Source organism: Colletotrichum aenigma, assembly GCF_013390185.1.
Source record: "Colletotrichum aenigma strain Cg56 chromosome Unknown KSG_Cg56_contig08, whole genome shotgun sequence".
In the NCBI taxonomy this organism is placed as follows: domain Eukaryota; kingdom Fungi; phylum Ascomycota; class Sordariomycetes; order Glomerellales; family Glomerellaceae; genus Colletotrichum; species Colletotrichum aenigma.
The window spans coordinates 2,272,701-2,300,566 of NW_023500914.1; the positions used below are offsets into that span (position 1 = coordinate 2,272,701).

A 27,866-nucleotide genomic window follows, 5' to 3' on the forward strand; every position below is an offset into this window, starting at 1 on the left:
TCTGCCCGGCCGGCAGTCCAGCTCGCCGCTACCTTGTCTTCAGTGCAGTGCCTTGTCTCGTTGCTCCCTCTCCTGCGTCGTCTGCCTCTCCTCCTGGCAGGTCAGCCACCCAAGACAGACAAGCGTCATCACCAGCACTGCCCGCCGTGTTGGTCGATTTCTGAGCATCAGCTAACATTTGCCGTCGCTTCGGCCGTTCCTTCTGATCAGAGTCGAACAACACACGACTTTCATCACTTCCCCGTGTGTCTGGCCCGCTCTGCGTGATCGAGACTCCAGACCAGCGTGACGACGTCCGAATCTACGTCTGGCGATGCGACCGTCTGTAGTCCAAGGACATCGACTCCGCGCCGCTGGTCCAGAATCCATGGCAGCTAGCTTACATGATCCCGCCCGTCAGGTCAGATTTCAGGGTCCTGTCGGGGCATGGGAGGAAACTTGCAACAAGCAAGGCACGGGCAAAAACCCGCCCCTCAAGTCCCATCTCGGCAGAACTCCACTCCAAAGCACTTCGACTGTGCGCTAATGAAGCATGGGTGAGGAGTAAATCGAGGCACCACTGCAGCAGTTGCGCGCCGGGCGGCGGTCCCTGGTGGCGGTATAACAATGCGTAGCAGTCCTGGCCTTCTGGCACCGGCCTGGCAGCGCCTGCCCGCGTGTCCAACGACGTCGCTGGTGGGACTGGTTCTGACTCCAGGGCCAGAGCCAAGCCGTCGCTCTAGAGAGTTTTGGTTGACCGAAGCCGTTCATTCGATAGATCATGGACGGCATCTCAGTCAAGAGACACAGACCTGGCATCTGAATCCGTCGTCGGTTCATCAGATCTTTCCCCATCCGTTTGCCTCCCTGGGCCCCTCTCCAATACCCGCATCCATCATCCACATTGATATCGGAAATACGTGGTTATTCCTGTTGCTTGCGCATGTTGAACGCGCATTCCAAACACGGGGCAATTTCTCGTCAATGAGATCTGCTGTATTCTTAGACTGTCGTACCCGTCAGGCGGAGCCCCATGGAGACGACCGACTGGGCCACATGTTGCTGGGAGCAATTGGTCCAGGCCCCTGGTGCGCCACTGCCTGGCCTTCTTCAGTGCAGACCAAGCAGGGGGGGGGGGGGCGGAGAGCTTGTATTCGTACGCGGCTCGCTGCTGCCGCGGTACATTTTGCGCTTCCGGCTGCCATTGGGGGCCTTCTTCATGACAGTGTGCGGCAGGCCCTTAATAAAGTAGCAGTTCGTGGCCAGGTTTGGACAAGCTAATCCCAGAGTGTCGGTGGCTAGTGAAGAGAGTTGCGCCCGCTGAGGCGGGTTGCTTTGCTGATGGTAATGAGCAGGCATGACGGCTTCAAGGAACTGCAGGCTGGAGGCTTCGTGCTCATCACGGATCTGTTGCTTGATTGATCCATGGGCATCCACCCAGAAGCAAGCGAGAATTCGGGCGCTTTTGGCCGTGGGAAGCGTGGCTTGAGACCGGCTCGAACCCCACCAACTTTCACCTGCTTCTTCCCTGGCCGGTGCGCCTGTATGATGCCGCCAATCAGGGGTGCCGCATGCAATAGTCTCGAACAGGTTGGGGTCCAATGTACTGCGGCTGTACAAGATTGGAGACGCCAGTTGGGTAGGTGAAACTCTGGAACATGGCATCTCGCCATGAGATGTGCGTGTATTGGCGACAATGACCCCGGACAACCATCCCACGTTGCAGGTCTGGCCAGTAGCTTCCGTTAAATGAAATGAGTAATTTGTCCACGCCTGGTTGTCAAGGTCTGAACTAAGTGAGGTCGATCTTGGGGAGCGTATTCGCAGAGCACTGCAAATAGTCGACAGTGGCCATATGACGAAGCTTGAGTGGAGTGCGCATGTGCCAGCCTCTTCTTCCCCTCACTCCGGGCTTGAGCGGAAAGACGGGATGGAGACGTTGTTGATGGGGCTGGTCAGCCTTAGGCTTGGAGATTTGGAGATGGCGGGATATATTTCAGCCTGTCGCTGGCTCTGCTTCATGGTGTACTCGTAAACCCGCACGGCTATCGACCCAGCTTCCAGCCGGGTTTGGTCCCCCACGCGGCAACGTCTGAGGGTTGTGGTGTCGTCGTCCGATGGTAGGCTGGTGTAAGGAGTCGCCCAAATGCACGGACGAGACATGAGAGAGTGCAATACTGAGGTGAGAGGTGAATGGTCAGCTCGCGGTGCGTAGTAATTTTAGGCTAAAGGGAGCCGCGCGAGCTGTGTGGGATATCGATGCACCGTTGGGCGCACCCTTCCCGCCCGAACATGGTTTCGACATGGCTGCGTCGACTTTTCGGCTCACCAAGAAGAAGGCAGGCTGGCAGGTGCAAAGCCGCAGTGCGTCAAGAAGCGACGGAAGAACACCGAGGACTCCTCTTCTGAAGGCTGGAGGAAGGTGCCTCGAAGCTCAAGCTTCGAAGCTGTGCTGTGTGTTGTGGTTTGTTGTTTTCTGGTGCGCTGTGCTGTGACGGAGCATCGATGGCAATCGGATGCAGGTCGATGCAGCTCGCGAGACTCGGCCGGCATTAAGGGACGAGGGAAAGCGTCAGCATGCAGCAGACGGAACGAGATGCAGCAACCAAGCCTGCAGACTCACCAGAGGTCTGCAGAAGAGTGCAGCCAGCGTTGCAAAGAGGCCCGGCTGGAAGGTGAGTTGACAGCCGTTGGACGAGTTAGAGATGTTCCCGCCAGGCAGGTATGGAATACCGCGAAATGGGGTGGATGCACATGTAACGGGCAGGTACCCGAGACCGAACAGGCAGGGGAAGTTGAGCACTTGCAGGAAAGAGCACAGGGAAGCGACAGGGAAGCCATGTTGGAGACCCCCACACGACAACCACAAATGGCAGCGACGGACGCGGCGACAAATGGAAGGGAAAGAGCAGGGCAGCGGCAGCAGCAGCAGGCAGGAGCAGGGCACCTCAGCCGGGCGCGCGCGGGCAGGAACGGGAACGGGCAGGCACCACAGAGGAAGTAACGGCCCTGCCCAAGCTGGCCAGCCCATCGCCATTGCCATCGACATCGACACATCGACAGCGACCTGACATGATACTAGGTGCGGATACAGAGTACACCTACGTAGTTATCGACGGTGAGGTCGTCGGGGCAAGTTCCTCCACTGCCACCACCACCACCTACAACAACAGCAACACCGGTCAGGTCGTGACCCTCTTTTTCCCTCTGCAACGATGGACATGAACATCACCGGCAGTGGGTCTCGGCGCTCCTTCGCGGCATTCTCCAGACTCGAACTCCATTCACTCACACAACGATGCTCTTCTCCAGTCTCCAGTCTCCAGTGCGGCGGCCCCGTTTCTCCTCTCCAGCGCCTCACTTCGCTCCCCTACTCCTCCTCCTCCACCAACGAGACAAGCCTGTTTACTCCAGCAACCTGCCGCAGATACTCACTTCATCCGAAACCTGCTTCCCCTCCACGGCCTTCCTTGTCTCTTTTACCGAAAGCTATCCTGTCATCCAGACGCATTTCCCGCTATTTCCCCTTGGCCACCAGTACACTTCCCACGATATCGATATCGATATCGAGCTTTCTGCCTGCCTACCTACCTCCATCACTACGGAGCATCTCCACTTCCAACCAAACACGACGTTGGATCTCGCTCGGATGAGGCACCCTGCCTCAGACACACAAACAACTTTCCGCGGTTCGTCTCGAACACGGCCGCCGCTATTCTGCCCGTCTAAAAGCCGTCCGGAGCATCTCCGCGACCCAAGCATTCGACTTCGAAGCCCTCTTCGGATTTCTACAGTACGACCTTGAATCGTGGAATGACGAGTGTCAAAGGTTGCTCCGCACGTTATTTGGTTCATCCCTGCCACCGTTAAGTCAATTCTGAATAAATCACCAAAAATCACGGCCCAACCGGTCCTTTTCTCCAATTGCGAGTCATTTTAGAGGCACCCATGACTCCCTTCACAGGGCAGACAGGGCGGGCCAGCCACTGGCAGCCAGCACTCACTCGTTTCCTCGTGGCAGAGGATCCTTAAACGGGCATCTTCCTGGCCTTCAGCTTTCGCCTGGCGGGCGTTTTGCGACAAGGGTGGCCATCGGAGAATTGTCGTGTTACGACTCAAGTTGCTGGGTCTTGCCGAACCAAAATAAACTCAACACACAACGACTTTGCGGTCGGTGTAGGACCTGATTTCTGCGCTTCGGTCGCTTTCCCAACCTCAGACTCTCTTAATTCGGTAAGCCGGAACACACGCAAACCAACAATGGGACATGTCACCTCCAGGAGCCACAGCGCCTGCTTACGTTCATGGATTGTGACACAGAGCAGAGCTCTTCACCTGCTGCTACCCTGTCTGTCTTGTTGTTGATGTACAGGCATCTCGCAACTGCTGGGCTAGTCGGATGGATCTCCATTTCGCATCAACCTCGGCAGCGAGCCAGGTCCCATTCAAAGGCTTCAATGCCTACCGAGTATGACGCTAACACGTCAAGGATGAGAGAGACGTCAGCCGCCAGCGACATCGAGGGGCCTTGTCAAATTGATCCCGCCGGGCATCAAGCTCCGTGGTAGGCTCGCATCAGCTCGGACTTGCAACTCACAGCTCTCGGTACATGCACTCCTCTGCGATGCAAGTTGCATCATGTGTGGAAGTGTTTCACTAGAGACGAATGTCCATTTTTACAGCCTCCAACTTCGCGATACTGCGATCAAGCAAACTCATGACGAAATTCTGTTTGTCCGCCGTCGGGTTGAAGACACCCCAGCCGGACTGAACCAGTCAGGGACCCTGGTTCTTGACGCAGGGTGCGCAATTCGGCCCCGTCTCCCATGGACCGATCCACGACTGCGGCAGCGGCGCACAGGGCTTTTGCATCCGACTGCGCAGACTATTCTGGACTCGGTTCAACTCGCATCACAGTGGAACTACCTAGGCCTTCAGCCTGCCGACTGAGAGAGCTCACGAACAGAATATCGACGCTGCAACAGGATATCACGGAACCATGAACCGGAGGCTAAGATGAATCTACACCTCTTCCCGAGTCCCGGTGCCCCGGCTGCAGCGTGAATTATCGACATCTGGATGGAGACCCCGTTCCATGCGTGCACGTCCAGCCGCTGCGGCCGACCTACCGCACGTTTTTGGAGAGTCCAGGGTCCGACGAAAATGGAGCGGAACGAAAGACGCCTCCCAACCTCCATGATCGGAGACTGCAAGACATGCCCAGCGTCTGGCTTCACCAGAGCCCTAGATGGCTTACGGAGCCAGAGCACCCTTCCGGAAACACTTCTTGACATCCAGAGCCTTGTTGGTCCTGGCATGGTTTCGAAGGCCCCAGTGAGCTTTGTCCACCGCTAATCTCAATCTACTGCACAGCACGTAACTACGACGGGAGCCAGCATCACATGTGATCCATTTGGAGTAGCATGGAGCCCTCGATCGAAGCATTCGACATGTCAACGGTGCTATGGCTGACGTCGTGGTCTAGAACGTTCCCGGTGTCTGTGTGATAGTCTCATTACACCAGCGCCCGTTTCTACCGATGGGGATTTGGAGGTTGATGATGTGCATGAACAGCTTCAATGAGTTATGTCGGCTTGGGGCCCCACGGATACCACACGACAACAGTGCATGGCAGCCGCATGGCAGGCATTACGCTGTCGGATACCAGATCAATGTTGTTGAGTTCTACATCTGCCGTTGCCTTTTCTGCCTACTTGCCATATGCGACACCAACAACGCCTTGTTGTTGCTGAAGAGAGTCGGTAGAAGTGCATCCTGCCGCTCAACTGAGGACAGATACGGAAGCTGAGAGTGCGCCCCTGCCTGAATGCTTCTGCATCTGGCCGGTATCGCAGTGAAACTGGCGGGTTTGAAAAAAAACCGCAGACTCACCAGCAAGCGCTTGTATGCAAGTACGAATCCAGAGCCATCGAGCCTTGTCAGCCTTCTTGAGTAGATGTCGGAGCTGGGCCGGTACCCCTCTACTGACACTGGCGGCGTCTACTTCGCGAGTTTATTGTGGATGGCGGTGAGTCGGGAGTGGGCCCCAAGTCCCCGGCAACGCCACCGTTGTTCGTCAAGGAACATCGGCCATCCTGGAGAATCGGCATGAGTCGCTGCGCTAGGATGACAAGTGGTCCATGACTTGCTTCCCTGGCTACCTGCACGAATACCTCCCAATCGAGAGTGCAGACTTGGTCGTTTCGGACGAGAACAAGTCCACCGCCGCCCATTGGCTTGGACCGGTGTCTCTTATCGAGTCCCCCCCCCCCACCTGGATATTTTAGGGCCCGGCAATCTCGGTCAAATTGCGTTGCCCCCCACCGTCATCCAGCTCATCCAGCTGCGGGACTTTGTCGTGTGCCCTCCGGCGTCGTCGCTGATCCAAGAAACCAACCAAATGCTGCTGAATGGTCATCTAAAAGGCTCAAAGGCTCGCGGTTTTCGGCCGACAACCGCCTGTGATGCTTTTGCGGGTTATTTCGTGCCCTGGCCCATGAGCCTTTCATATATCCACCTCTTGTCCTACCGACGATGTCACCGTTTTTCAGGGTCCGTCGGGGCGAGGTCGGCCGACGTGCAAAACGGCCGCTGATCCAACGTCGGATATAAACCACTATGGTTTTCGGAGCAACGCAAAGCGAGGGCGTACGTGGTCGATCACACCTGAAAAGGGGTGCTTCCGCCGTGAAACCCTCAACTGTGGTCAGGCATGAACTTGCCCCGCGTGGGGGTCCGGATCAATTCTGTGTTCACTCTGGCTGCGCCTGCCCAGGCAGGGAGCATGCCAGCATGCCACTCAACGCCTTTGCCATGGCGGGTGGTTGGATGATCAAAACCACATCACCAGTTCGCTATGGCCGGGTGAAGTCATGTCCTCCATCTGTTGTAGCCACGAGCCCATCCACCATGACGCTTCCCGGGTCGCTCTCGGGAAGATGGACGGCAGTGGTCTCGTGGCATATGCCGATGCCTCAGGAAATATTACCAGTCTGGTGTCCAAGAAAAGCTGTCTGGAAAGTGTTGCGTCGTCGAAACCTCCGAGGTCATCCTAGCACCGGTCGTCGACACAAAATTGTGTCGAGCATATTGAAATTGTCGAAATCGTCGTCGAATGGTCCGCTACCTCACACGTCTGGAGAGAAAGGGAAGACGGCTTGACTTATAAGCTGCTCTTATCTTTGGTGCCGATTCTCCCAAGACGAAGGCTGAGCCAACGACTTGCTCGAATAGGGCAGCTGATTCTTTGCACCATTTTTCCAGCAAATTAGCAATGTGATGCCGCCAGAGATCGGCTCCCGTGCGCAATCGTGTCCCTGTCGGTATCGGTGCTATCTCTCTCTATCTTGGCTCTATCTTTCCCTCGGACCTGCCCTATCGGCCGGTGAACGCACACCACAAGGTCAGGAGAGGCACCAGGAAATCACTGATTCGAGCGTTGTTGTATTTTGCGTTGCTATCATCCCATGTACTTGGAACACCTGCAGCAACTCTCGCTGCCTCCTCTTATCTGTGCCATGCCGCCTGTGGCAGCTGCTCTCGTGACACCCTTGTCGTTTGTCGACCGTTTCCTGCAAGGAGGTTCAGCCGTAAGGCCTGTAGCAACGACCTGCCTCGAAAATCTCTGCGCGCTGCTGCGATGCGGACATGCAGGTTGGCCCTATACTGCAGGTCACAGCTCTTTATCTTTGCTGCCCGTCGCGTGGGATTTGTGCGTGTGTTTGTTTCAAAAGACGACCTTCTTATCTAGAAGATGGGCGGTCTGGGCGGGAACGAGGGGGCCCGTTATCTACGATTCCCCCCTTTCTCCAGACTTTCCCCGGAATTCGATGCCGCCAGTCGGAATGGTACCTTCTAGATAAAGATAGCACCGTCCTGTTGGAATCTGAGTCGTCGAGTTCGTCCCTTCTTTCTTTGCCCGGTGATATGATTGTTCACTCCCGGTCTTGGCCGATGCGCGAGCTACTATGTACTTGTGAACCCTCTCGAAAAATGTGGCTCTTCGGAAGCACCCAATGCCATGCCATATAACTTCCGAAACGATGAACGATAACCGAGCGACGAGAACCCAGGCCGATGCTTCATACGGTGATGATGAGAATGTAGAGGGAGGGAAGACGACAGGGCAGCAAAGGCTTATGAGCTACACGAGACATATCCCGGTTGTCGAGACAAAGCATCGTCATCCCACCGAGAGCTGCTCGGGCTAAGCTGCGCGAGACATGGTCGGAACTTCCGTTCCGAGTCCTTTCCGCGGCATGCTCTATAAGTCTACGGACCTACCCAGTTCAGCGCTTCAGGGTGGTTGGGCTACGAGAAGCTCAGGTCATCGACGACATTGGATTTGTGTAACGAAGGGCACTTTTGCTGTCCCATGTTGCACCCCAACGTCTCCAGGTGCGACGTCAGCCTCAACGGCGCATCTTTGTGTCATCGGGACCGAGTATCTTCCACGCTCCGGCATACAGCCGGCGGTTCTGGTGGGTGTGGTATTGGCGAACTTCTTTCCCATGCGATATTCGATTCGAAGAAAAGACCGACGAAAACGAGGAGGAAGAAGTGTAGTCGTGGCACTTCGTCGACGAATGTTCTGTTCCATGGACCAACTCTGGCTGGCTTCCCACCCTGATATGGCCCATCTATGTCGAACGACGAAAACCGCAAACGAAGCGACGATATGCCGGCCTATACGAGAAAGGAAAATACGGTTCGAATTTGTGGTCGGGGTTTGCTATGTGTTGGGATACAAGCTAACACCGGCCATATTCGACGTTGAAAGGCTGTTAGAGCCCGGCAGGTTTTGTCTACAAGACCTTGTCCTGGCACACGCCTACTTGGATGCGGCTCTGGTAACGACAGACGGCTTGGAGTGGTGTGTGATCATGTCTGAACTTACGTAGACAACCCCCATAATGTCCCCATGTGCATCAGCCAGTGGTATTTGGGCAACATGTTCGTGACGAAAGCTTTGCTGGGGCATAGCCAACATGACTGCATTTCTTGGTCACTCGTGTTCAAGAACAAGAAGAGCTTGCCGTCCAAGCCTTGTCATCCAACCCTTCATTCTGCGTGAAAAGACTATCAATATCAGTCAGGGACAGACAACTAGACTAGCAGTGGGAAAACGGATCATGGAAAGAGTAAATGACCCAAGTCATGTTCAATCGCCCATCGAGGTCCGAACATCGCTTCAGCGCAAAGTGGCGAATAGAACAAAGGCGTCGCGACTGTAGAAGACAAGTCAGTTGAGACCATGTGAGAAACCGGTAGGAGCATTAAACCTCCTTTGCACTCTTCACCGCTATGTTCCATACTCAGGGTACACATGTGATACTCCTCGTGGCGACAAAAAGACATTGTTATCGGTGAGTTTCTTCGTAGACCATAACATCCAAGTAATTACCGAAAGCGGGCGTCGGAGAGCCTCAAGTTCGGATGCACATCCAGTGTTGGATCAGAGGGCCATTCGGTATGAGATCGATTTCCAGTGTCAGGCAGCGGCATCATTATCCCCTCTTCCCAAGTTCGCGTCGTGTTAATTAGTGTCTTTGCATAATACACTTAGCTTTGAACTTTCCTCATCGATGAATCTGTGTTGTTCAGTGTGCCATCCCAAACGAACGCCGGCGGTTGGTGGACGCCGGATTCGACCATGGACCATCGCGTGTCACTCCGAATATCTTTCTCGGAGTACCTCAACCCTAACGATGTGCTGTTTGATTTGGTTATTACTGGTCCTCGGCCATAATAGCGTCAGCATATGTCTACAAGAGGGAGGACTTCTATTAATGTCCAGCTTGCAACCCGAAACATCTCAATGCCATATAGGATACTGCCCGTAATGCATCCCTTGGCACCATTGACAATGGTGAAATGAGAGGAGAGATGGTGCGCCTATAGAGGCAAGAACCCACACTTTATAACCCTCATAAGCATGGTTTTAATCGTCACATATACCAATTCACGTAAGAATCTAGCAGCTTAAGTAGAAACATCTCTGTTCCATCATCGTAACCGTCCGTGACTATTCTACAGGTATTGTAAGGACTGTCATCGTCTCCGTCCATGGAGAACCTTCATCAACTAATCGTTACACAAGGTATCCAGCCTTATTAATTTCCGCCATGCCCAAAACCAACTCCGGGTCATTACAAAGGAATGAAGTAGAAAGTAAAAGATATAAACCTAATCCCCCAAAAGCCGGATCCCTTATTTGCTCCGAGACATTTTTTTCATGTACCCCAGTTCCCAATTCTTATCATGCGTCCATGCCAAAAAGAGGGAGAAAGAGGATGGGTAAGGTATACAGAGGAGCTGTGTTCAGCTTGGCGTTGCTGGCGGAAAGGTTTCTTACAACAGACCGACGACGGCGACGGCAGCACCGAGGCAGGCACCGGCGACCTTGACGCTACGGTCAATACCAGCAGCGGCGTTGGTAGAGCCGGTCTCCTGGGCGGCGAAGGCGCCGGTGAAGGTCGTCATGAGCGTGCTACTGCCGGAGACGGCCTGGGCGACGGTCTGGGGGCCAACAGTGGTGATGACCCGGCCACCCTGGCTGAAGGTCCTGGTGACGGTGTCGGTGTGAGTCTTGTCTGAATGGAGTGTCAGTCTTAATATGGAAGGCAACGATGAGCGGGAGTGACTTACAAGCCCAGCCGGGGCCCATACCGCCCCAGGCACCACCCTGAGCCCACCAACCGTCAACGGGGCATCCGGTCATGGTAACGGCGGCGGCATCGCCAGTCTTGGTGGCGGGACCCCACCAGCCGCCGGTGTAGGTGAAGGTGCTCTTGGTGGCACAGTCGGTGAAGGCGTGGCAAGCGGACGAGGAGACGGAAGACCAGGCAGAGAGGGCAGCGGTCTGGGTAGCGCAGGCGGAGCTGACGCAAGACTTCAGATCAGAGTTCTCCGTGCAGAAGGCAGCGGGAGTGGGGGTAGCGGTTTGCCAGTGGGAAGCGAAGCAAGAAGCCTATTGGACGTTCGTGTCAGCCAATTGTACGGTTGAGTTAGAGTTAATCGAAGATGGGATAACATGTGGGAGCAGATGGCCCGGGTGCTGTTCATCCGCTCTTTGCACACCAACCACCACATAGTTTGATATAAAAGACGGAACAGAAGAGGAATCGACAGACAAAGACTTACAGCGCAGATAGCGGCAGGAGATCCGCCGAATCCTCCGAAGCCACCGGCGCCCCAGCCGCCTCCAGCTCCGTAACCGCCAAAGTTGCTCTCGTTAGAACCGCCCCAGCCTCCGGGTCCGGGGGCAGCGATGGTGACGGCGCTCTGGGCGAGGGCAGCGGCGACAATGGAAGCCTTCATCTTGACTGATTTTCTGGAGTTTTTTTTTTTTTGGGATGGGTTTTGTATGTTTTGTGATTCGAATTATGCTTTGCAGCAAATAGACTCTTTGACTTTTGGTTATTGCTCCTTGGCTTAATGAATAGGAAGGAAGAAAAGGTGACCGAATGTTGCGACGAAAGGATGCGTCCCGAGATGATGGTTCAAAACAAAACCAAACCCGAGATGACCGAAGATTGAACAAGACCTTTATATCAAAATCTCACCCTCTGTCAAAACGGCAAGGCTCTCTGTGTCTCTCCTCTGGCGCACGCCGCCGCCTCCTCCGCCCCCTTCGATGGTCCACCCGTTGTGTGTACACTATTTTCGGTCCCGAGAAGTCGAATACCCATAGAGAAGGGGGGGAAAGCAATGACATCGATACCTACTCACCCCCCTTCGTCCCTGTGGTGTTACCGGTCACGGACACCGCGTGGACGTCTTTGGACTTCCGCAGATCCTACCACGCAGCTGGTTCCCTCTCCCCTTGCCCCCTTCAACGGCAATCCTCCGCAGCCGCATCCGCGCGTACATCCAATCCCGCTGAAAGTGTCCCAAGCTCACTCTGCCATCGGCGCACTACGCAGGATGACTAGATGGGACACACGCAGAGAGAGAGAGAGAGCGGAAGGGCTGGCCCAACACCGCGCGGCCCTCTCTTGCATGGCAGGCTTGGCGCTCACCACCGGGCGCGGTGTCACAGGAGAAAGCGCGATGCTTCCCCAACGCACATGGCTGCTTGTAGTAAGCAGGCCACTGCAGCATTCGGACGGCTCCTCACTGGCTCATCGGCGGTTTTGCTTGGCCGGGGGATGGTGGGTTCGCACAGGTTTGCTGAGGTTTGATGGAGGTAGGTAGGTTGTTGTGTTAGTGTCCGGGATGAGGATTGGGGAACACCGGACAAAGCGGCCCCTAGTGTCGGTCAAGAGCCGGCCTTAGTCTCTAGGAAACGAACGACCAACCAACCACCATCTTTGAAGCAAGCATGTTGGCTCGGTTCCCCGGAGAGCGGTCAAATCCTTCTTTTCTTCTGTCTCTTAAGCTTGTGTCGCATTAGCTCCAAATTCTCATCCAGTCTCGAGGTAGAGGCAGGCTGACGTCGTTGTGCCGATTCGTCCGAATTGGTCAGTTGCTTTGCCATTTGCCTACTGCTTCTTGCGCCTGCTTCTGCGTCTGCGTCTGCCGCGCAAGACTGCCGTCGTAACCGCGATCCCACTGCTTCCACGAGGGCGAGCCACAGTCTTGTGCAGGCGCCGAGATGGTGACCACCGACAGCCCGACCGAAGACTTGTGTGTGTGTGTAAACAGCCATGTTTCAGAATATGTGCTTATGCTGCTGCTCGGTTCGGGCTGATCGTGTCCACCTCCACTACGAAAGCCCAGCCGCCAGTCAGATTTAGCAGCAGATCGTTGGCTAGCTGCCGTCGCGCCGAGAGGCGAGGCTGGCATTTGGTGCTCACTCCGGTTTACACTAAGGCAGGAACTCTCACGGTGTCTTGCGCCAGCCTCAACGGATGACGCGGAAGATCGACTTACATCGGGGATGTCGGGGGATACCTCACCGATCTGAAGTAACAAGGCCAATTTTCTGCGTGTGTGTATCGTCTCTAGTACAACATGATATCGGATGTCGGCTGTCTGCAACGCCGTTTTCCATCCCTTGTAATTAATCCCGACCCAAGAAAAAAGTCCCTGCTTAATGCCATGCAGCAGGCCTGTCGTCCCGATCCTGTCCTTCTGCAAACTCCAACGTTAAAAAAGAAAAGAGCCCGATGTTTCGTCTCAAGCAAGCCGTTGCTGCAGCTGTCCAAACTCATACAAGAAGTCCGTTGCCTCCCAACACCGCCTCAACCTGCTTTCTAATCTCATGACGTCTACCTCATCATCATCATCACAGGCACTCGCCAAATTCAGGTTCAACGAAGACCTCTCAGAGTTACCGAGGGCCCCTGAGCGTTCCACCGTGGACGCGGAGCTTGGTATCGTGCCCGCGTCTGCGCATACCACTGAGCTTGCGTTCGATACTTCGCTCGACACTGAGCCTCATATCGCGCGTGGTACCGTGCCATTCGCCACATTGGTTGGCTCTACAGCATTGTGCCGAAGGCATCGTCGTTGTTGTTGTTGAACGGAAGGGGCTTGCGCGGACTTCCCTCCTCCGTGGTCTTGCGGTGTCGGAAGGTGAAGCCGACAAAGAGGCTCTTGCCCATTTCGTCATCACGGTCCGCCATGCTCTCCAACGCCTGCTGCTTATCATGCACCTCCTTGTACTTGGCCATATCGGCCTCGTTGGTGAAGTCATCGAAGTAACCAGCATCAGTCTCGGAATCCAGCTCGGGTACGAAAGGCGCCTTAGTCGTTCGCAGCTGCTCCCAGTCAACCTCGGCGAAGTATTGGTGAGTAAAAATTTCCTTGATGTTGGAGAATCGCTTGGACCGAGAGTTGATGCAACTAAGCTGGGGTTAGAAACCTTTAGAAACAGTGGCGTTGTGGGTCACTTACGTCGTGATAAAGTTCCATGTGCGGTTGCTGAGGAAATAATTGGGATCCTCCCAAACAGGTCGCTTGAGCACCTCCCTCCAATGCTTCAGGTTTCTCCAAGTCTCATCAGGAGTAGATCCGGCGAAGGGTGGGAAACCGGTCAAAGCCTCGAAAAGCATGCATCCCAAACTCCAGTAGTCCACCGTGTAATCGTACTCGTCACCTCGGAGCACTTCAGGCGCCATGTAGTCAGGCGAGCCCACAATGGACTTGGCGTAGTTGGTGTCCTTTGCGCGCATCGTTTGGTATCCCTCTCGTCGCTCGGCGACACTTCGTTGATCCATTGGCTTGCCAAATGGCACTGAGGTCTCGGAAGCCTTCTCAAGGCGGATTCGCATGGACTCGATCTTCGCAGGAGCAAGGAAGCCGGCAGCCAGGCCGAAGTCGGTGAGCTTGACGTGACCTGTGGAGTCGACGAGGAAGTTCTCAGGCTTCAGATCTCTGTGGATGTAGCCGAGCTGATGGAGGGCATCAACAGAGCAGAACATCTCTGCGATGTAGAAGCGGGCATGGCGATTGCTCAAGACTCCAGTGTTGTTGAGCAGAGTGCGGAAATCGCCACCAGGCACGTACTCCATGGCAAGATAAATGCTCCTATCATCTTGGAAAGAGTAAAGCAGTCGAACAAGCCATTCACTCTTGGCGGTGGTGAGAATGTCACGCTCCGTCAAGACATGACGAACCTCATCCAACTTGAACAGCAACTTCTTGCTCATCACTTTCAAAGCGCACACTTCACGAGTATCCTTCTTCTGAGCCAAGAACACCTGGCCGTAGCCTCCCTGGCCAACCTGGGTAAGGATCTGGAAATCACCCTGGCGAAGCCTGACACGCCTCTTTCGCAGATTGGCGCGCTCTCGGCCCGCGTACTTGGACCACATTTGCTTGTATGCTGCCTCATCGGTTTCGGGTGGGGGAGGAATCTCGGAGTTGAATGCCACCAATCGGTTCTGTCTGGAGCCAACGTAGGTCAACAGGTCGAAGTAGTAGTCGAGGAAATCTATCGTAGGTTAGCAAGCATCAGTAGAACCTGTGGGAGAGGACATACAGAGCTGGGTGACATTGACCAATCTGCGGACGTTTGGGCGTTGCAGGATCTCGAGCTCCTCAGGAGTAAGCGGTTTTTGGGTGTTGAACTTGTTTCTGGGCGTCAATGGCTTCTCCTTGGTTTGGTATAGCTCGTGCCGAGAGATAGCAGCGTGACTTTGCTGGTACGGTGAATCGGTGCCTCCCAGGCGCGTGATCGGAGGAGTGTTCTCCTGGCCATTTGACTTCTTTAAAGGGCTGCCCGTGGATGCGACGCCCTTGTGCAGCACGCTATCTTCGACATTGGGGCTCGCCTCACTCAAGTTGCCCTTTCCTGGTGACTGCGGGGTATTGATGACGCTCAGCGGGCGCTCAAGCCTGGGTCTTTCGAGGACGGGGGTGTTCAACTTGAGTGCGCTGTCGAATGCATCGGGAAGCTCGTTGGCGCCAGGAGGGACAGTCCGTTTGCTTGGGCTCCCTTGAGGCGTGCTGGCGGGGTTGATGAAGCTGTTTCTGGTGGGCGTCTCGGGCCTGGCAGAAGCATCCTTTGCTCCTCCAGGGAGGAAATTGGACATGAAGCCCGACATTGTGGCGGCGTTGACGATGCTCGTAAATGCGATTGGGGGAGGGCGGTTAAAGGGAGTAAATAAGAGTGATCAACCCGTAAGGAGGGGTCGGTTAAGAGAAGATGGGAGGGATGGTCGATACCGCTGCAAGGTACAGATAAAGTTCAGGACTCCGACTCGCGATAGAGGATGCTGGCAAGCGAGGAGTGTGTTGTTATCTTCTCCGCCGTGGGGTTGATGTTGGGTCGGAGTCCAGGGTGATGGATGGAGTCGGCCCAAGATCTGCCCAAGAGAGAGTGACCACTGCACAGTCGATCGCTGGGTGGACACCAGAATGTTTTAGGGGGGCAGCGGGAACAAAGCAATAGTGTTATTGGGCGTTGCGGGGTCCTAAGTCAACAATGTTGCAGGGGCAACTATCGGGCCCCTGTTGATTGGACGCCTCATCAGACGCGATAAGATAGACGATAATGTTCCGTAGCTCCTTATCGGTCTTGGCGACGACGGAAGCTTTCGACGTCAACGCCAACCCGTCTACTGCACATCATCAACCTTGTTTCACACAACAGAACCACAACCATGCCCAAGGAACGCAACTACAACCCGGTGCAAGCCCAGCGCAAAGCTGACAAGGCCAAGGCGATCAAGAAGGGTACGTGGGGACCAATTTCGCGCGCATACAGTTATATCCAGACGGTCACTGACTTTTGCATCCAGGAAAGGCTTCAATACAATCACAACGAAACGAAAAGCTCGCGCGCCGCAATCCCGAACGAATCCAAAAGCAGATTGATGACTTGAAAGCAATTACAACAGGAGGCGGCAAACTTTCACGACATGAAGAGCAGGTTTTGGATGGACTCGAGAAGGAGCTACGCGCCGTAAAGAAGGCGCGTGAGGCACTCGGCGACAAGGCTCCGTCATTCAGTCGAGGCTACCACCGCGATGGCGATTCCTCAGGAGGCGTGCTAGGAAAGCGCAGACGAAATGACGATGAGTTGACGAGCGATGAGGACGTACCCGATGAAGTGAAGCGCATCCCGATGCCTCGCGACACGCCACCGCCGATACCGAAGGAAGTGCTGGACAAGTGGTACGCGAAGAGACGCGCTCGCAGGCAAGCCGAGCAGGCTGAGAGAAATGAGAACGAAAAATCAGACGAGAAGGAAAAGAAGACGCCAACCCCAGCACCGGAAGCCAAGACCGTGTACGAGGCCAAACCTATGGTGCGCAACTTGCAAAAGGAGGCAGTGGCCGCATTTGTACCAACTGCGGTTCGGATGAAACTGGACAAGGGCAAGGGACAAGGTGGCTTGATGGAGCCCGAGGAGGCAGACAGACTGGAGCGAGAGGGCTACTTGAAAACGGATACCGCTACAGAGGAGACAGAGCCGTCTGGACCCAGGAAGGTCATGATGGAGGAGGTCGACGACGATGATGCCTGAAGAGGGCGACTGACATATCAAACGCCAAGAGAGAAGTGATTGATCCGGCAATGCCAACAGCAAATTCGGCCGCTTACCGTTCACCCGGCCTTTTCTCCATACGATTGTATGCCGAGGAAGTTTATAGCCCACTCAGTTAAAGGATCAACAGTACCCCTTCCAATACATACTGCCTCGGGTTTCACGGCGGTCAGGAAAACTCCGCTTGGTTCTACATTTATGGGAGATGAGTTGCATCACGAAGGCACCATGTGCTCAGACTTCTTGGACGAGCAGACCCTGCACAAGGCAGCATGCCAGAACGTGGCGTGCATCGAGACATTTATTCTCACCCCGGATTTGTTCGGCCTACCCACGTCATTCTTATATCCGGCCACGTTACTCGCCAAAGTGCTTCTAAAGGGTCTCTAGTGGGTTCAAGGGCACCCAAGCAAGTATAGGCGAAGTAGGAGGCTACCAGTAGGTGAGGGAGACTCTCTGGAAAGAATTCATCCTTTCTTGCGCATACAGGCTTGAAATCACCAGTTTAGCAGCGCAGATACCCTATAAATTGCAAGACTTCTTCCGCTTCAGGTTTTTGCATTACTATGAAACAGGTTCCCCGAAAAGTGATACCCCTTGGAGACAGCAGCAAACTACAGCAACTGAACGTCGTCCGTATCTTTTGACAGTGATGTCACCCGTGGTAATGGGTACTCGAACCGACGGTCTACAGGGATGTCATCACGAAAAGATGTAATACGGCCGGTCTTCCTGTAGAGTCAAAAGCTAAAGCCCGAAGCATTGGCTAAACCGCCCTTGTGTCCTGGCAAAGCCGTCAAGTCAGAATCAACATCTGGTATTTTAACTGTCTTCAGAGGCCTGGATATACGCTCTCGACCTCATCTTTTGCAAGGTTCTGAAGCCCTGTACTCATATTGTGAAATGATATGGACTCCGCAAGCAAGTGAAGAATCTGACCCTGATGTTGCGGTGGTGTCAGATCGACCAAATACGCTGTTTATGGAGGCTCTGCTTTTCAAAATAGCAACATATGGTTTAGTGTCATTGTTTGAACAAACTAGGCTTCCTATTGATTCTTCAAGTAACTCGAATAGGTGCTGCTTTGGGCCCCAATCCTGTACTTTTCTGGCTTTCGTAATGTCCTACTCAGAGGCTGAACTCTGGCCGCATTGTTCAAAGACACCACTTGAGGTCTCAAACGCTGCACAATCTGGCCATGCGAAGGGAAGGTAATAACGTGTGTCAATGTCATGGTAGGCGCTGCCATTTCTTTCTCTTGTAATCCTTAGCCTCCAAGAGTGAAATACAGATCCTGCATAAGACTGCAGTTGCTAATTTGCTTTGATATCTAGGCTGCTGAAACAGCGCCTCACAACTTGAAAGATAGCTCTTTCATTATTTACCGATCGATCTAATGTCTTGGTCATGGCTCTTGTTGTGGACGCATAGAATTTCACATCCCTCTGTCGTGTCCATCGAAGCGATGCTTTGCAAGGTGAGACGACCCCAAATCATTTGACAGGTGATTCTTATTCTCCCGATTACAGCATATCTTCGCGAGTAAAAAGTCGACCAGAAAACATTACGTTCTATTTTCCCCGTTGCTGCCTTTAGCAGGCTACCTTCACCCGTCGTCGAGATTGAAAAAGGGAAAAATTGCCCTCCTCTCCTCTTCATCCCAAGAGAAGACCACCGTCGGTTTTCCCCCCATATCATTTTCGTTCGTACTTCGTCTCCCAAAATATCCCACCACTGTTCAGCGAGACTCCCACCGTCACGAGGCCCTACTACCACCACCAGACTCCTCCCATCTTGGGGGAGCTTTTCCTACGGCCCATAACCTCTCACAACCACTTCGACACAATGCATCCCGACATCCCCGTCGAGTGGGACGACAACATGGGCACCCTCATGTACGATATTCTCATCAAATACAATTTCGGTCAGTCCAATCTCTGGGTCAAAACCACGACCTCAAGTAGCCAAACAGGAACGGTCGACATGTTCACCTTCACCGGGCAACCGCGGAAGGTCTACCGAAACCTTGAGCGCGGATTCAAGTACTGCTTCCTCGGAGCACGTATGTTTCCTTCTGGTTGGCAAGACGAGTTTCGGTGCATCCTTCCCCTCGGCGACTTTTACGATGTCGATTACGTTATCCCAACTTTTGAGATAACCCGGAACCCTAGCGACTCACACCCGACGCCGTATGCTAACGTCCCTGAGATCGGACCCTGGGACAACTGGAAGCAAGCCCGTCGCCTGGCGCTCAGAATCGATCACATCAAGGATGGCAAAGTTATCGGACAATACCAACACTCTCACGACCACACCTTCCCGTACACGAAGCACGGTCTTGGTTCCGAGCATACCAACTTCCTCGCTGGAGCGTGGTCTCGCGTAATGGCTTGGATCGCGGCCTTGACGAACGTTAAGTGGGCCAATAGAAGTTGGTTCCGGCACTGGGCCATTCAACCCTACGACGTTATCGTCGAAGAAATCACGCCATGCTTCGCGTCCCAGCAGATGATCATCTCCCAGTCCGATCCCAAAGAGATCCAAGAGCCGCCCAAGCGTATTCATGTGGAGAACAACATGAGAATGATGTACGAGCTGTACGCAAGAGAACATCCGGAGATGTCTATCGGCGCTTGGTCTCGGAAACTACTACCTAGCGGTAGGGAGACATGCGATGCCTGCCACATGGTAAGTAAATCAGACATGCCCTCCAGGACCAACTTGACTAATATGCCCAGGCCACGTCGAACCCCGCCGCTATGCACTGCCCACTCACCTGCTTGGATTGCTCTCCGCAGCAGGTCAATCTTCCCAACAGCCGCAAGACAGTATGGGCTTGCGACTTCTGCGTGTCTGTCGGACGCGTGTGCACCTTCACCCAAGAACGGCACCTCGACCAGCATTTCGATGACTTCAAATCCCTCGGATATGCTAGAGTGCTTGGAGGACATCGACAGTTGTCCGACAGCGAGAAGCGAACTGCTAGACTACTGCTCAACGGAGCTTGCATACCAGAGTATCGAAAGGAAGTCAACCCTGTGACTCCGGAACATGTGTACGACAAGGAGGACATTGATTACGACGGCGATACGGAAGAAGATGGGATGTACCGCGGATGGAGATGAGAAAACATGTCAAAAAGGCCATGATTGTGTGTATAGACTCGTGGAGGTTTGGTAATAAGCGTGGCCTTTGTCGAATTCTGGGTCATTTGCTGGGACAGATATCAGAAAGATCACTGAAACCCCCTTACTTGATGTTGATGTGCCCCAGAGGCACTTTCCGCCTGTCCACGCCTTCCATTTTACGTTTAGATAAGTAGGTCAGGCACCACGCGGAGCAGACGAATATGGTGGTAGCACCTTTGGTAGGCTACCTTCCCTTTTTGTGAATATTTGGAAAGGAAGTCTGGCCTGTCTTCGCGTCTCTGAAGACCTCGTCCAAGAAGTTGCCTGTCACATCAACAAGAAATACGACATCCAACATTCGCTTGAATCATAATCAATTAGTACCATCCTCAGTTTGATAAAAATGGACCACCGTATTGTCCAGGATCCTCGAATCGAACAGCCCTTTGCTGTCAGCCTCAAGCGTCAAGTCGATTTCCCAAACGGCTTCTCCCTTCCCAAGTTCACAAGAGCTTGTGTCTATTTCAGCCGGTTGGCGGGCCGCAACCCCAACGACCTGATACCCATCCACCCAGTCATCCAGCGCCGGTTCAGCATCGATCTAAACGACGTCATTGCGCAGCCCGTGGTCTATGTCCCGGCTGATGCTCTCGAGATCGGTGTCCGCTTCCGACGCAGCTTCCACCCCGGCATAAGGGATTATAGTCGAATGCGTGCCAAGGACAATGGTCTCAGACTCTACATGTTCAAGTTGAACCATAGTGCAGATACTCAATATGGACCGGCAGAGGTTTTTGCAGACTTTTATCCTGACGGGCCTCCTGTAACATTTTTCGTTCGGAAGGACGCTGGCGCATACATGCTGCCGGGGTTTTAGTGCCATTCCGATTATGTCGACTACGGCGTCAGGCTCCAGAATGTGTGGTGGTGGTAGCTCTTGAATTGTGGAGGCCGACGCTTCGTTGAATAACGCATGACAGGTTCGGGGATCAAGATCAACTGTCATTTGGCAAAACCTGACCTGACTGTGAACAGAAGGGGGCAATATCACGGGCATACTGCCATTGGCATGTAGACAACACTATACGATCCGAGTCAGGCCAGCGAGTGTGTATAGACAAGCGGGAGCCGATTTCCAAAGAAGACAGACTATATTGGTATAGAATAATGGCCAGCGAGATAGAAAATGCAATTGGAGTATCAGCCAGTATAAACAAAGGAGCCGCCCAGTCCACCAACGCCAAATCATGAGTCTCGACCGTCTATAATATTACAAGCAGCACATCATTCTGAGTTCTCCGAATCCTCATCACCCTTGTTTCCTGTAATCTTGTCCCAGATTTTATCAAACTTGTCTGTAAGCCAGTCCCAGAATCCCTTCATGGTTTCTTTACCCTTTTCGATGGCGTCCTCGTCTGCGCCGTTGCTCTCCTCCGCGGCGTCCGTCGGTGACGGCTGAGGAGGGTCAATCTGGATGGTCTTAACCGACTCGACTGGCGGCGTGGATGACTGAGTCGCCTGTGATACGCTCATCGGTGTGGCAACAGAGGCGGGCGCCTGCGAGATAGTGTATGCGGGAACGGGGTCTTGTGGCTCCGCAGGAGTGTCCTCGGACTTGTGGGTGCCCAACGGTGACAGCGGGAGGCGCAAGGTTCCATTGTTGGGCTTCGGGACAAGACCAACGGAGTCGCAAAGTATGTTGTAGACGTTGATGTTTTCTGTCTCTGTCAGTTCACGTTCTAAAGGCTGGATAAGAGGTAAGCTTACGGAAGTTGTCGATCTGGCTGTTGGGCGGATGAGGGAACGCAGGGCCGCGAGCGATGAAAATGGCGCGCATCAGCGGGTGTTCGTGGTCGTATCCGTGCAGTCCGCGAGGGTTGTAGACCGAGCCGTCCTTCAAAGCCTTGGCGACGTCCATCTCCTCCTTGGTCACGATTGCCCAGCCGGTCTTGGGGACGATCCACAGTGGCGCAATGCGCTTGTTGTTGGAGAAGTGGTAGCGCTCGGGCATGTTGACGTCGCGGAGGTAGACGTCAAAGTTGGGATTGGTCTTGGCCTTCTCAGCCAGACCGTCGTACAGTCCCTGGAGGTCGTCGGGGTTCTTCGGCCTGAGACCATACAGAGGCCAGCCATCGGTGTGCGCGATCTTGGAGGTATCGACGAGATCTTCGAGCTGCATCAGGCGGGTAGTGTCGGTGGTGGCCATGCCATGATCGGAAACGACAATAACGTTGACGATGCCGGTGAGGTTGCGCTGCTCAAGCCCCTGGAATAGCTGGTCCATCATGGTATCGGCATCCTGGATGGTGGAGCGGATCTCCGTGCTATTGGGGCCGTATCTATGGCCATCCGCATCGACATTGGGAACGTAGGCCGCAATGAGCTGCGGTCGCATGTCCTCCACCTTGGCCGTCTCATTCTCCATACCGGGCTTGTCGAGGAACTCCAGAATCCTACTGACCTTGTTCTCGAGGGGCTCGTTGCCGTTGAACTTGTCCATGAAAGTAGGCTCAACGCCCAGGATGTGCGCCTCACTGCCAGGCCACATGTGAACTGCAGAGCGGATACCCTGGTTCTCGGCAGTGACCCAGAACGGCTCGCCATCCCACCACTTAGCGTCGAGGCTTCGCGCCGGATCGGTGTAGTAGAATTCGGCGAGCATTTCGGGATCCCAGAAGGTATTGCCGACAACTCCGTGGCTTTCGGGGTAGAGGCCGGTCGCAAGGGTGTAGTGGTTCGGGAATGTGACGGAGGGAAACGACGGGTTCATGTATTTTGGCGAGACACCCTCCTTGACGAAGGCGTTCAATCTCGGAGTGAGCCCGCGCTGCAGGAAGTCGGCGCGGAAGCCGTCCAGACTGATGATGATTGTCGTCGGCGCAAAGAGCGCGGTTCCGTTAGTGACGAACTCGGCCTGCCGCGCTGAATTCCTGTTCATCGACAGCTTCCACGCCACCAGCACCAGTATCGCGAAGCCGACCGAAATCATGCCGTAGATGAACAGCGACCTGCGCCAGCTCCTCCTCTTCTCGGTCTTTGTCTTCTCGTTCATCTTCAATCGTTGCCGGTCGATCTCATCGCTGTCGTCTCGTTCACTGCTCTCGCCGGTAGAGCTCCCTTCCTTCATGGCCCCCTCTTCCATCTCGTACATCAGCTCACCGTCCTCGCCGTACGATGCCTTTTCCATCAACCTCTGCTTCTTCTGCTCCCGCCTCGTCCGCCTCTGCTGCCTCTTGTCTTTCTCGCTCAACAAGTCCTCCGAGGACCCGTTGCTGGACCCCGGCCGGGCGCCATCGGCGTCGGCACGTCCGAACATCCTCAACGGGTTCGGAACAGCGAGCCCCGACCCTCGGCGATGCAGGTCCTGCTTCTTGCGCGTATCGGTGACGAGCTTGTCGACCTCGTCCTCCTCCATGAACACGATGCTGTCGGCGGCGCGCAGCTCGCGGCTGTTGCGGGCGCGCTGCTGCAGCTGGTCATCGTCGCTGTCGCTCTCCTGATCGCTCCGGTTGCTGTGCAGGGATGAGGCGTCGTCGTCGTAGTTCCCAGGGGCGAGGAGGCTCGCTGTGTCGCGGTCCCCGCGGGACCTTGCGTTGAGGCCTCGCATCGGTATCGGGTGGCGGGACTCAGTCGCGGTGGCTGCGGATGCCGGTTGGGAAAGAGGGCTTTCGTTCGGCTTTCCTAGATCATGAACGAGAGCGTCATGAGACGTGTGCAGAACCGGAGACCTTTTTTTTTTCGAGTTGGGATATGTTTCTCTTACAACAGAAGGTGCCCCTGTAAATGGACCTGGATGGCTCGCGGTGATTAGGATGCTCCATTCCGCCGCGTTGGCGCAGGGTCCTCGAGTGTCATTGGTTCCAATAAAGTTGTCCCGCTTTCCGGGCTGACCTGTTTGGGAAAGTTGCTAAAGGGGGTTCCACATCGGCCCCGTTACGTTCGCTCGGTCTCCGGTCCTGTCATTCGCGCAGCTCCCGTTCCCTGTCGGCAGCTCGGGCATTGGTGTGTTCATCCCGAGTGCGACGACAACATGGCACCGATGGCGGAAAGTTGGAATGTCATTCTGAAAGCGACGTTCAGATTGAGATGTGTGCTAGTTGAAGCCGTGAATAGCGCTTGTGCTCCCGCATCACGGACTCGACCCGGTCCTGACTGCAGAGAGGAACGGCGCTAGACCTCACATGCATCAATAAATGCCTTGCTGCCCCCAATGACAAGCAAGTGATCTGTCCGCGAGCTGAGGCACCCCTGCTCGGTAACGACGGCATCCATGGTGATAGTGGCGTTCCGCATTGCATTCCTCCCATCGGACTGTCTATCTGAGAATGATACAGCACGAAAGTATCATGAGAGTCAATAATGGTAGGCTCTTGGGATGATGTCGAGGATACAGGGTCGAGGGTGCCTGTCTCCTGTTTTATTAAAATTCAGCCGCCTCTCGAGTGGCATTGTACCATTCTGCTCCCGAGATCCAGACCGCCGAGTTGGTGGCCGAAATCAACCCCAAGCAGAAAAGAGCTTGTTTCCTTTTCGTGTCACGAGCTGAGGCTTCCATTTGTATCATGAGACCTTACTGCGTAGCTGATTGGCAGGTTCGAATAGAATAAGCAATATTCGCTACACTCGCCCTTCTCCCCTGTCTCACGCACCCCTCCTTACGGTTCCCCTGCCCTGCGAAAGAATCATGGGAAGGTCGGGTCTGCAGTCTGGCCTGGTCAGGGTCTTTGAGGGCCGCTCCCTCTTGTTGGGATTGCGCTTCTTTAGCTAGTGCCCCCCGAGGCTCATGAACAAGGTGCCATCACCGCCGAACTTCCCGTCGTAGCCTGTTTGGAGACCTGTAACTTGGAGTCCTTCAAGATGCGATTTTCTTGATAAAGATACGATTTAGAGTCTTTCGCTCACCGTCAAAGACTGCTTGTTCTCTTAGTCTCCGCTTCCGAGACACCAAGCTTTTGCGCCAAGCCTCGCCGGCATGCAGCGGCGCCATGCACCAGAGGCCCTCTTTGAACACGGCTGTCGTGTTTCGTACGCCTTCTTGGGACCGCGTCGATGGGAGCCCCACGACGGTCGCTAGCCCAACTACGATCTGGAATCCTTATGATGAAGTGATTCGGCGCTTTTCCGATCCAGCCAAGGACGGTGATGTCAGAGCTAGTGGGGCGAAGTACGAGTGAGTGACCCTGAGCGTAGTTCTATTCACATAGACGCTCCAAAATGTGTTGGTACACATATTGCAGAGGCAGCAACAGGCTTTTCCAGAGTTTTTGTCAGGAAAACCAGCCTCCTTAGACGAAGCGCAAAGTTCAGCACTGCAACGGACTACTGACGATTGTTCTAGAAAGGCCGAAGCATCATACACGGCGGCTGTCCTGTCACTCCAGAAGCTCCTCAAGGACGAAGGTGGTATCGCAGCCACAAGCCAAGATGGGAAACAGGAGTTGTCTATGATTGCCAAGCAGCTTCAACAAGCAAAAGAGGGTACTCTAGACAAGAAGAAAATGTCCAGATTCGTCAAATCGCTGGATCACTACCAAGGTGTCTTTGACATCCTTTCCCAGGCCGACTTCTCGGGCTTGCCCTTGATATGGGGCGGCATAAAGCTCGTCTTGCTTGTAAGGGGACCATATCATGTATTCAGAGATAGTTGCTAACATGCCGCAGATGTCCAAAACCAGTTCCGACACTCTTTCCAAGGTTTTCGAGGTCATTATCGACATCGGTCGAAGTTTAGAACGGATCAGGGGGTATGCGATGCTCTACGCAACCCCACGGATAACAGAGTTTACTGTCGAGCTCTACGAGGCAGTCGCAGAGTTCCTGGAGAAGGTCATCGCCGATTTCAAAAAGAGCCCCTTCAGTAAGTAGAAAGAACAATGAATTCGAGACAACGGCTAACGTATGAATAGGAAGAGCGATGGTCGACCTTCTGCAGCCTTTTGAGGTGCGATACGGCGATCTTTTGACGAAGATGAGAAAGGTGCAACAAGAGATCAAAGACGACGCGGATCTTTGTATGCACGTTAGACACATGCAAGTGTGGTCGAGTCACTCGATGGCTCATTACCGAAGGGATCTTCCGATGCAAAGACATGAGATGTACCAAGGCTTTAAAGGTTTGCCACTCAAGGTTTCTCATTTAAAGACACAGGCTAACAGCAGGAAGCCATGGCCGAGGACCCGAACGCCGCGATTTTCGAGGCAATCAGGAAGAACCTTTTCCGGGGATTCGAGCTTGAGGCCGGGTACCACCAAGAGCTAGAGTCCACATACAAGACGACAACTTCAAAAGCGTGGATAGAGTGGTTCAAGTTGGAGCAGAAATATGTTCCATCAGGCTATTCCCACGAGACCAAGATCATCCAGGCTGAGTGCGATGCCCCGGATCCCCAGCATGCCTTGATTTGGAAGAAGCAGCAGCGCACGTTCGCCTCACATGTCCCCTCCGCATATCTCATATGGACCCGCGGCATGACCGCGCAGTCGGCTATAGCCTCCCTGGTTCACCAGATACTCTTCCAGAAAACGGAGGTGATGGCCCAGGCGGGCCTGGACTTGGACCAGTTCAAAGAAGCCAACAACTCCCCACGTGCTCTCTGGAAGTTCTTCACACACCTAGTGACAACCCTCGGTGGGTGCATGGTGTATATCACCATTGGATCGGTCGGCAAACACGAATCTGCTATCGTGAAGAAGTTTGTTGCCATGGCCAAGACTTGGGACGGGCCGGCCATCAACGTCACGCTGATCCATCCGTTCAGCGACGACTTTGCAAAGACAGAGGATGTCATCAATCTGGACGACAAGTATGATGTACATCCATCTCTTACGACGACTGATGCCATGCATCACGTCCTGGTCCTGGAGCTCAACGAAGGCAAAAAGGTGTCTGAAACCATCCAAAGTCTGCTTTGGGAGACTGTTTGGAGAGAAGTCCGTTATGCCGTGATTGGTATTGCTTTTAATCAGGTGGTGGAGCACATCCAGATCGCGGCCAAGAAAGTCGCAGACGTAGCGAGAGAAAACGGTGCCGTAAGCAACGAGCAAGATAGCTCTCAAGAACGGCAGGACAGAGGGGCGGAGGAAACATTCACTAACACTGACACAAAACACTGGATTGCTGCTGTCTCAACGTGGACGGGAAACAAGTGGTCTATGGATGCGCTTCGGGAGCAAATCCAAAGACACATCGATATTGTCGACATACATCTGCCGGCAGACATCAAGGCGGGCTTGAAGGAGAAGCTGGATTTGCTCCTTTTCGATGATGAGACGGAGCTTGAGCCGCGGCCGCTTACAGAAAGTCAAAGGATGTCGATATGGGATGAACTGCAAAACGCTATTAGGCCTGGTACCCAGGTCATGTTTTGCAGCCAGATCGAGGAATTACTGTCCGCAGTCCTGGACGATTATCGGATGGAGGGTCCCGAAAGAGAGGGCGAGGCCAAGACCCTTTTTGTGTATCTCGCCAAGACGTATTTTGCGAAGAGCGGTCGGTGGAAGGACACCTTCTCAGAGGATAAGGATCTAGTAGCGAACGGGATTACGAAGGCGATCGAAATTGGGTTCCAACATCTTGTCGAGGCTTTTGCTTCAGGCGGATCCTGAGATGAGGGGAAATACGGGATGTAATCAAGTGATGAGGTTATAATCATGCTGCAAAGAAAGTTTCTCGAAGGGTCTTCGCAAGACTTGACACAGGAGGAAAGAAACACCTGATGGCCTGAAGATATTGGGGATAAGAGTGTCGAGGACAGACCTTAGAAAGCAATCGGCTATGTGTGACTAGTAATGAGCTTGGCCAACGTGAAGCTGGTTCCATCCCT

At 54.1% G+C, this 27,866-nt stretch overlaps 7 protein-coding genes across 7 annotated transcripts; 4 read left to right on the forward strand and 3 right to left on the reverse strand.

Annotated features, from left to right (window-relative positions):
• Positions 1–10,329: 10,329 nt before the first annotated feature.
• Positions 10,330–11,298, reverse strand: CGCA056_v012131 (uncharacterized protein; the record flags this gene model as incomplete). The annotated part of the gene is made up of 3 exons (XM_037327375.1): positions 10,330–10,571; positions 10,627–10,948; positions 11,122–11,298. 3 exons carry the CDS (start codon positions 11,296–11,298, stop codon positions 10,330–10,332), a joined length of 741 nt encoding a protein of 246 aa, XP_037174554.1.
• Positions 11,299–13,403: 2,105 nt separating this feature from the next.
• Positions 13,404–15,470, reverse strand: sid2 (Serine/threonine-protein kinase sid2; the record flags this gene model as incomplete). The annotated part of the gene is made up of 3 exons (XM_037327376.1): positions 13,404–13,767; positions 13,819–14,857; positions 14,906–15,470. 3 exons carry the CDS (start codon positions 15,468–15,470, stop codon positions 13,404–13,406), a joined length of 1,968 nt encoding a protein of 655 aa, XP_037173914.1.
• A 558-nt stretch (positions 15,471–16,028) lies between these two features.
• Positions 16,029–16,894, forward strand: saf1 (the record flags this gene model as incomplete). Its single annotated transcript, XM_037327377.1, has 2 exons — positions 16,029–16,101; positions 16,167–16,894. 2 exons carry the CDS (start codon positions 16,029–16,031, stop codon positions 16,892–16,894), a joined length of 801 nt encoding a protein of 266 aa, XP_037173916.1.
• Positions 16,895–18,760: 1,866 nt separating this feature from the next.
• CGCA056_v012134 (uncharacterized protein) lies at positions 18,761–20,040 on the forward strand (the record flags this gene model as incomplete). Its single annotated transcript, XM_037327378.1, has 2 exons — positions 18,761–19,603; positions 19,654–20,040. The coding sequence occupies 2 exons, from the start codon at positions 18,761–18,763 to the stop codon at positions 20,038–20,040; spliced, it is 1,230 nt and encodes a 409-aa protein (XP_037174180.1).
• Positions 20,041–20,446: 406 nt separating this feature from the next.
• CGCA056_v012135 (uncharacterized protein) lies at positions 20,447–20,920 on the forward strand (the record flags this gene model as incomplete). The annotated part of the gene is made up of 1 exon (XM_037327379.1): positions 20,447–20,920. One exon carries the CDS (start codon positions 20,447–20,449, stop codon positions 20,918–20,920), a length of 474 nt encoding a protein of 157 aa, XP_037174181.1.
• A 407-nt stretch (positions 20,921–21,327) lies between these two features.
• On the reverse strand, positions 21,328–23,650 carry CGCA056_v012136 (putative pyrophosphatase/phosphodiesterase; the record flags this gene model as incomplete). The annotated part of the gene is made up of 2 exons (XM_037327380.1): positions 21,328–21,761; positions 21,811–23,650. The coding sequence occupies 2 exons, from the start codon at positions 23,648–23,650 to the stop codon at positions 21,328–21,330; spliced, it is 2,274 nt and encodes a 757-aa protein (XP_037174182.1).
• A 1,378-nt stretch (positions 23,651–25,028) lies between these two features.
• On the forward strand, positions 25,029–27,648 carry CGCA056_v012137 (uncharacterized protein; the record flags this gene model as incomplete). Its single annotated transcript, XM_037327381.1, has 6 exons — positions 25,029–25,213; positions 25,382–25,655; positions 25,705–25,900; positions 25,950–26,054; positions 26,113–26,156; positions 26,203–27,648. 6 exons carry the CDS (start codon positions 25,029–25,031, stop codon positions 27,646–27,648), a joined length of 2,250 nt encoding a protein of 749 aa, XP_037174183.1.
• Positions 27,649–27,866: the final 218 nt, after the last annotated feature.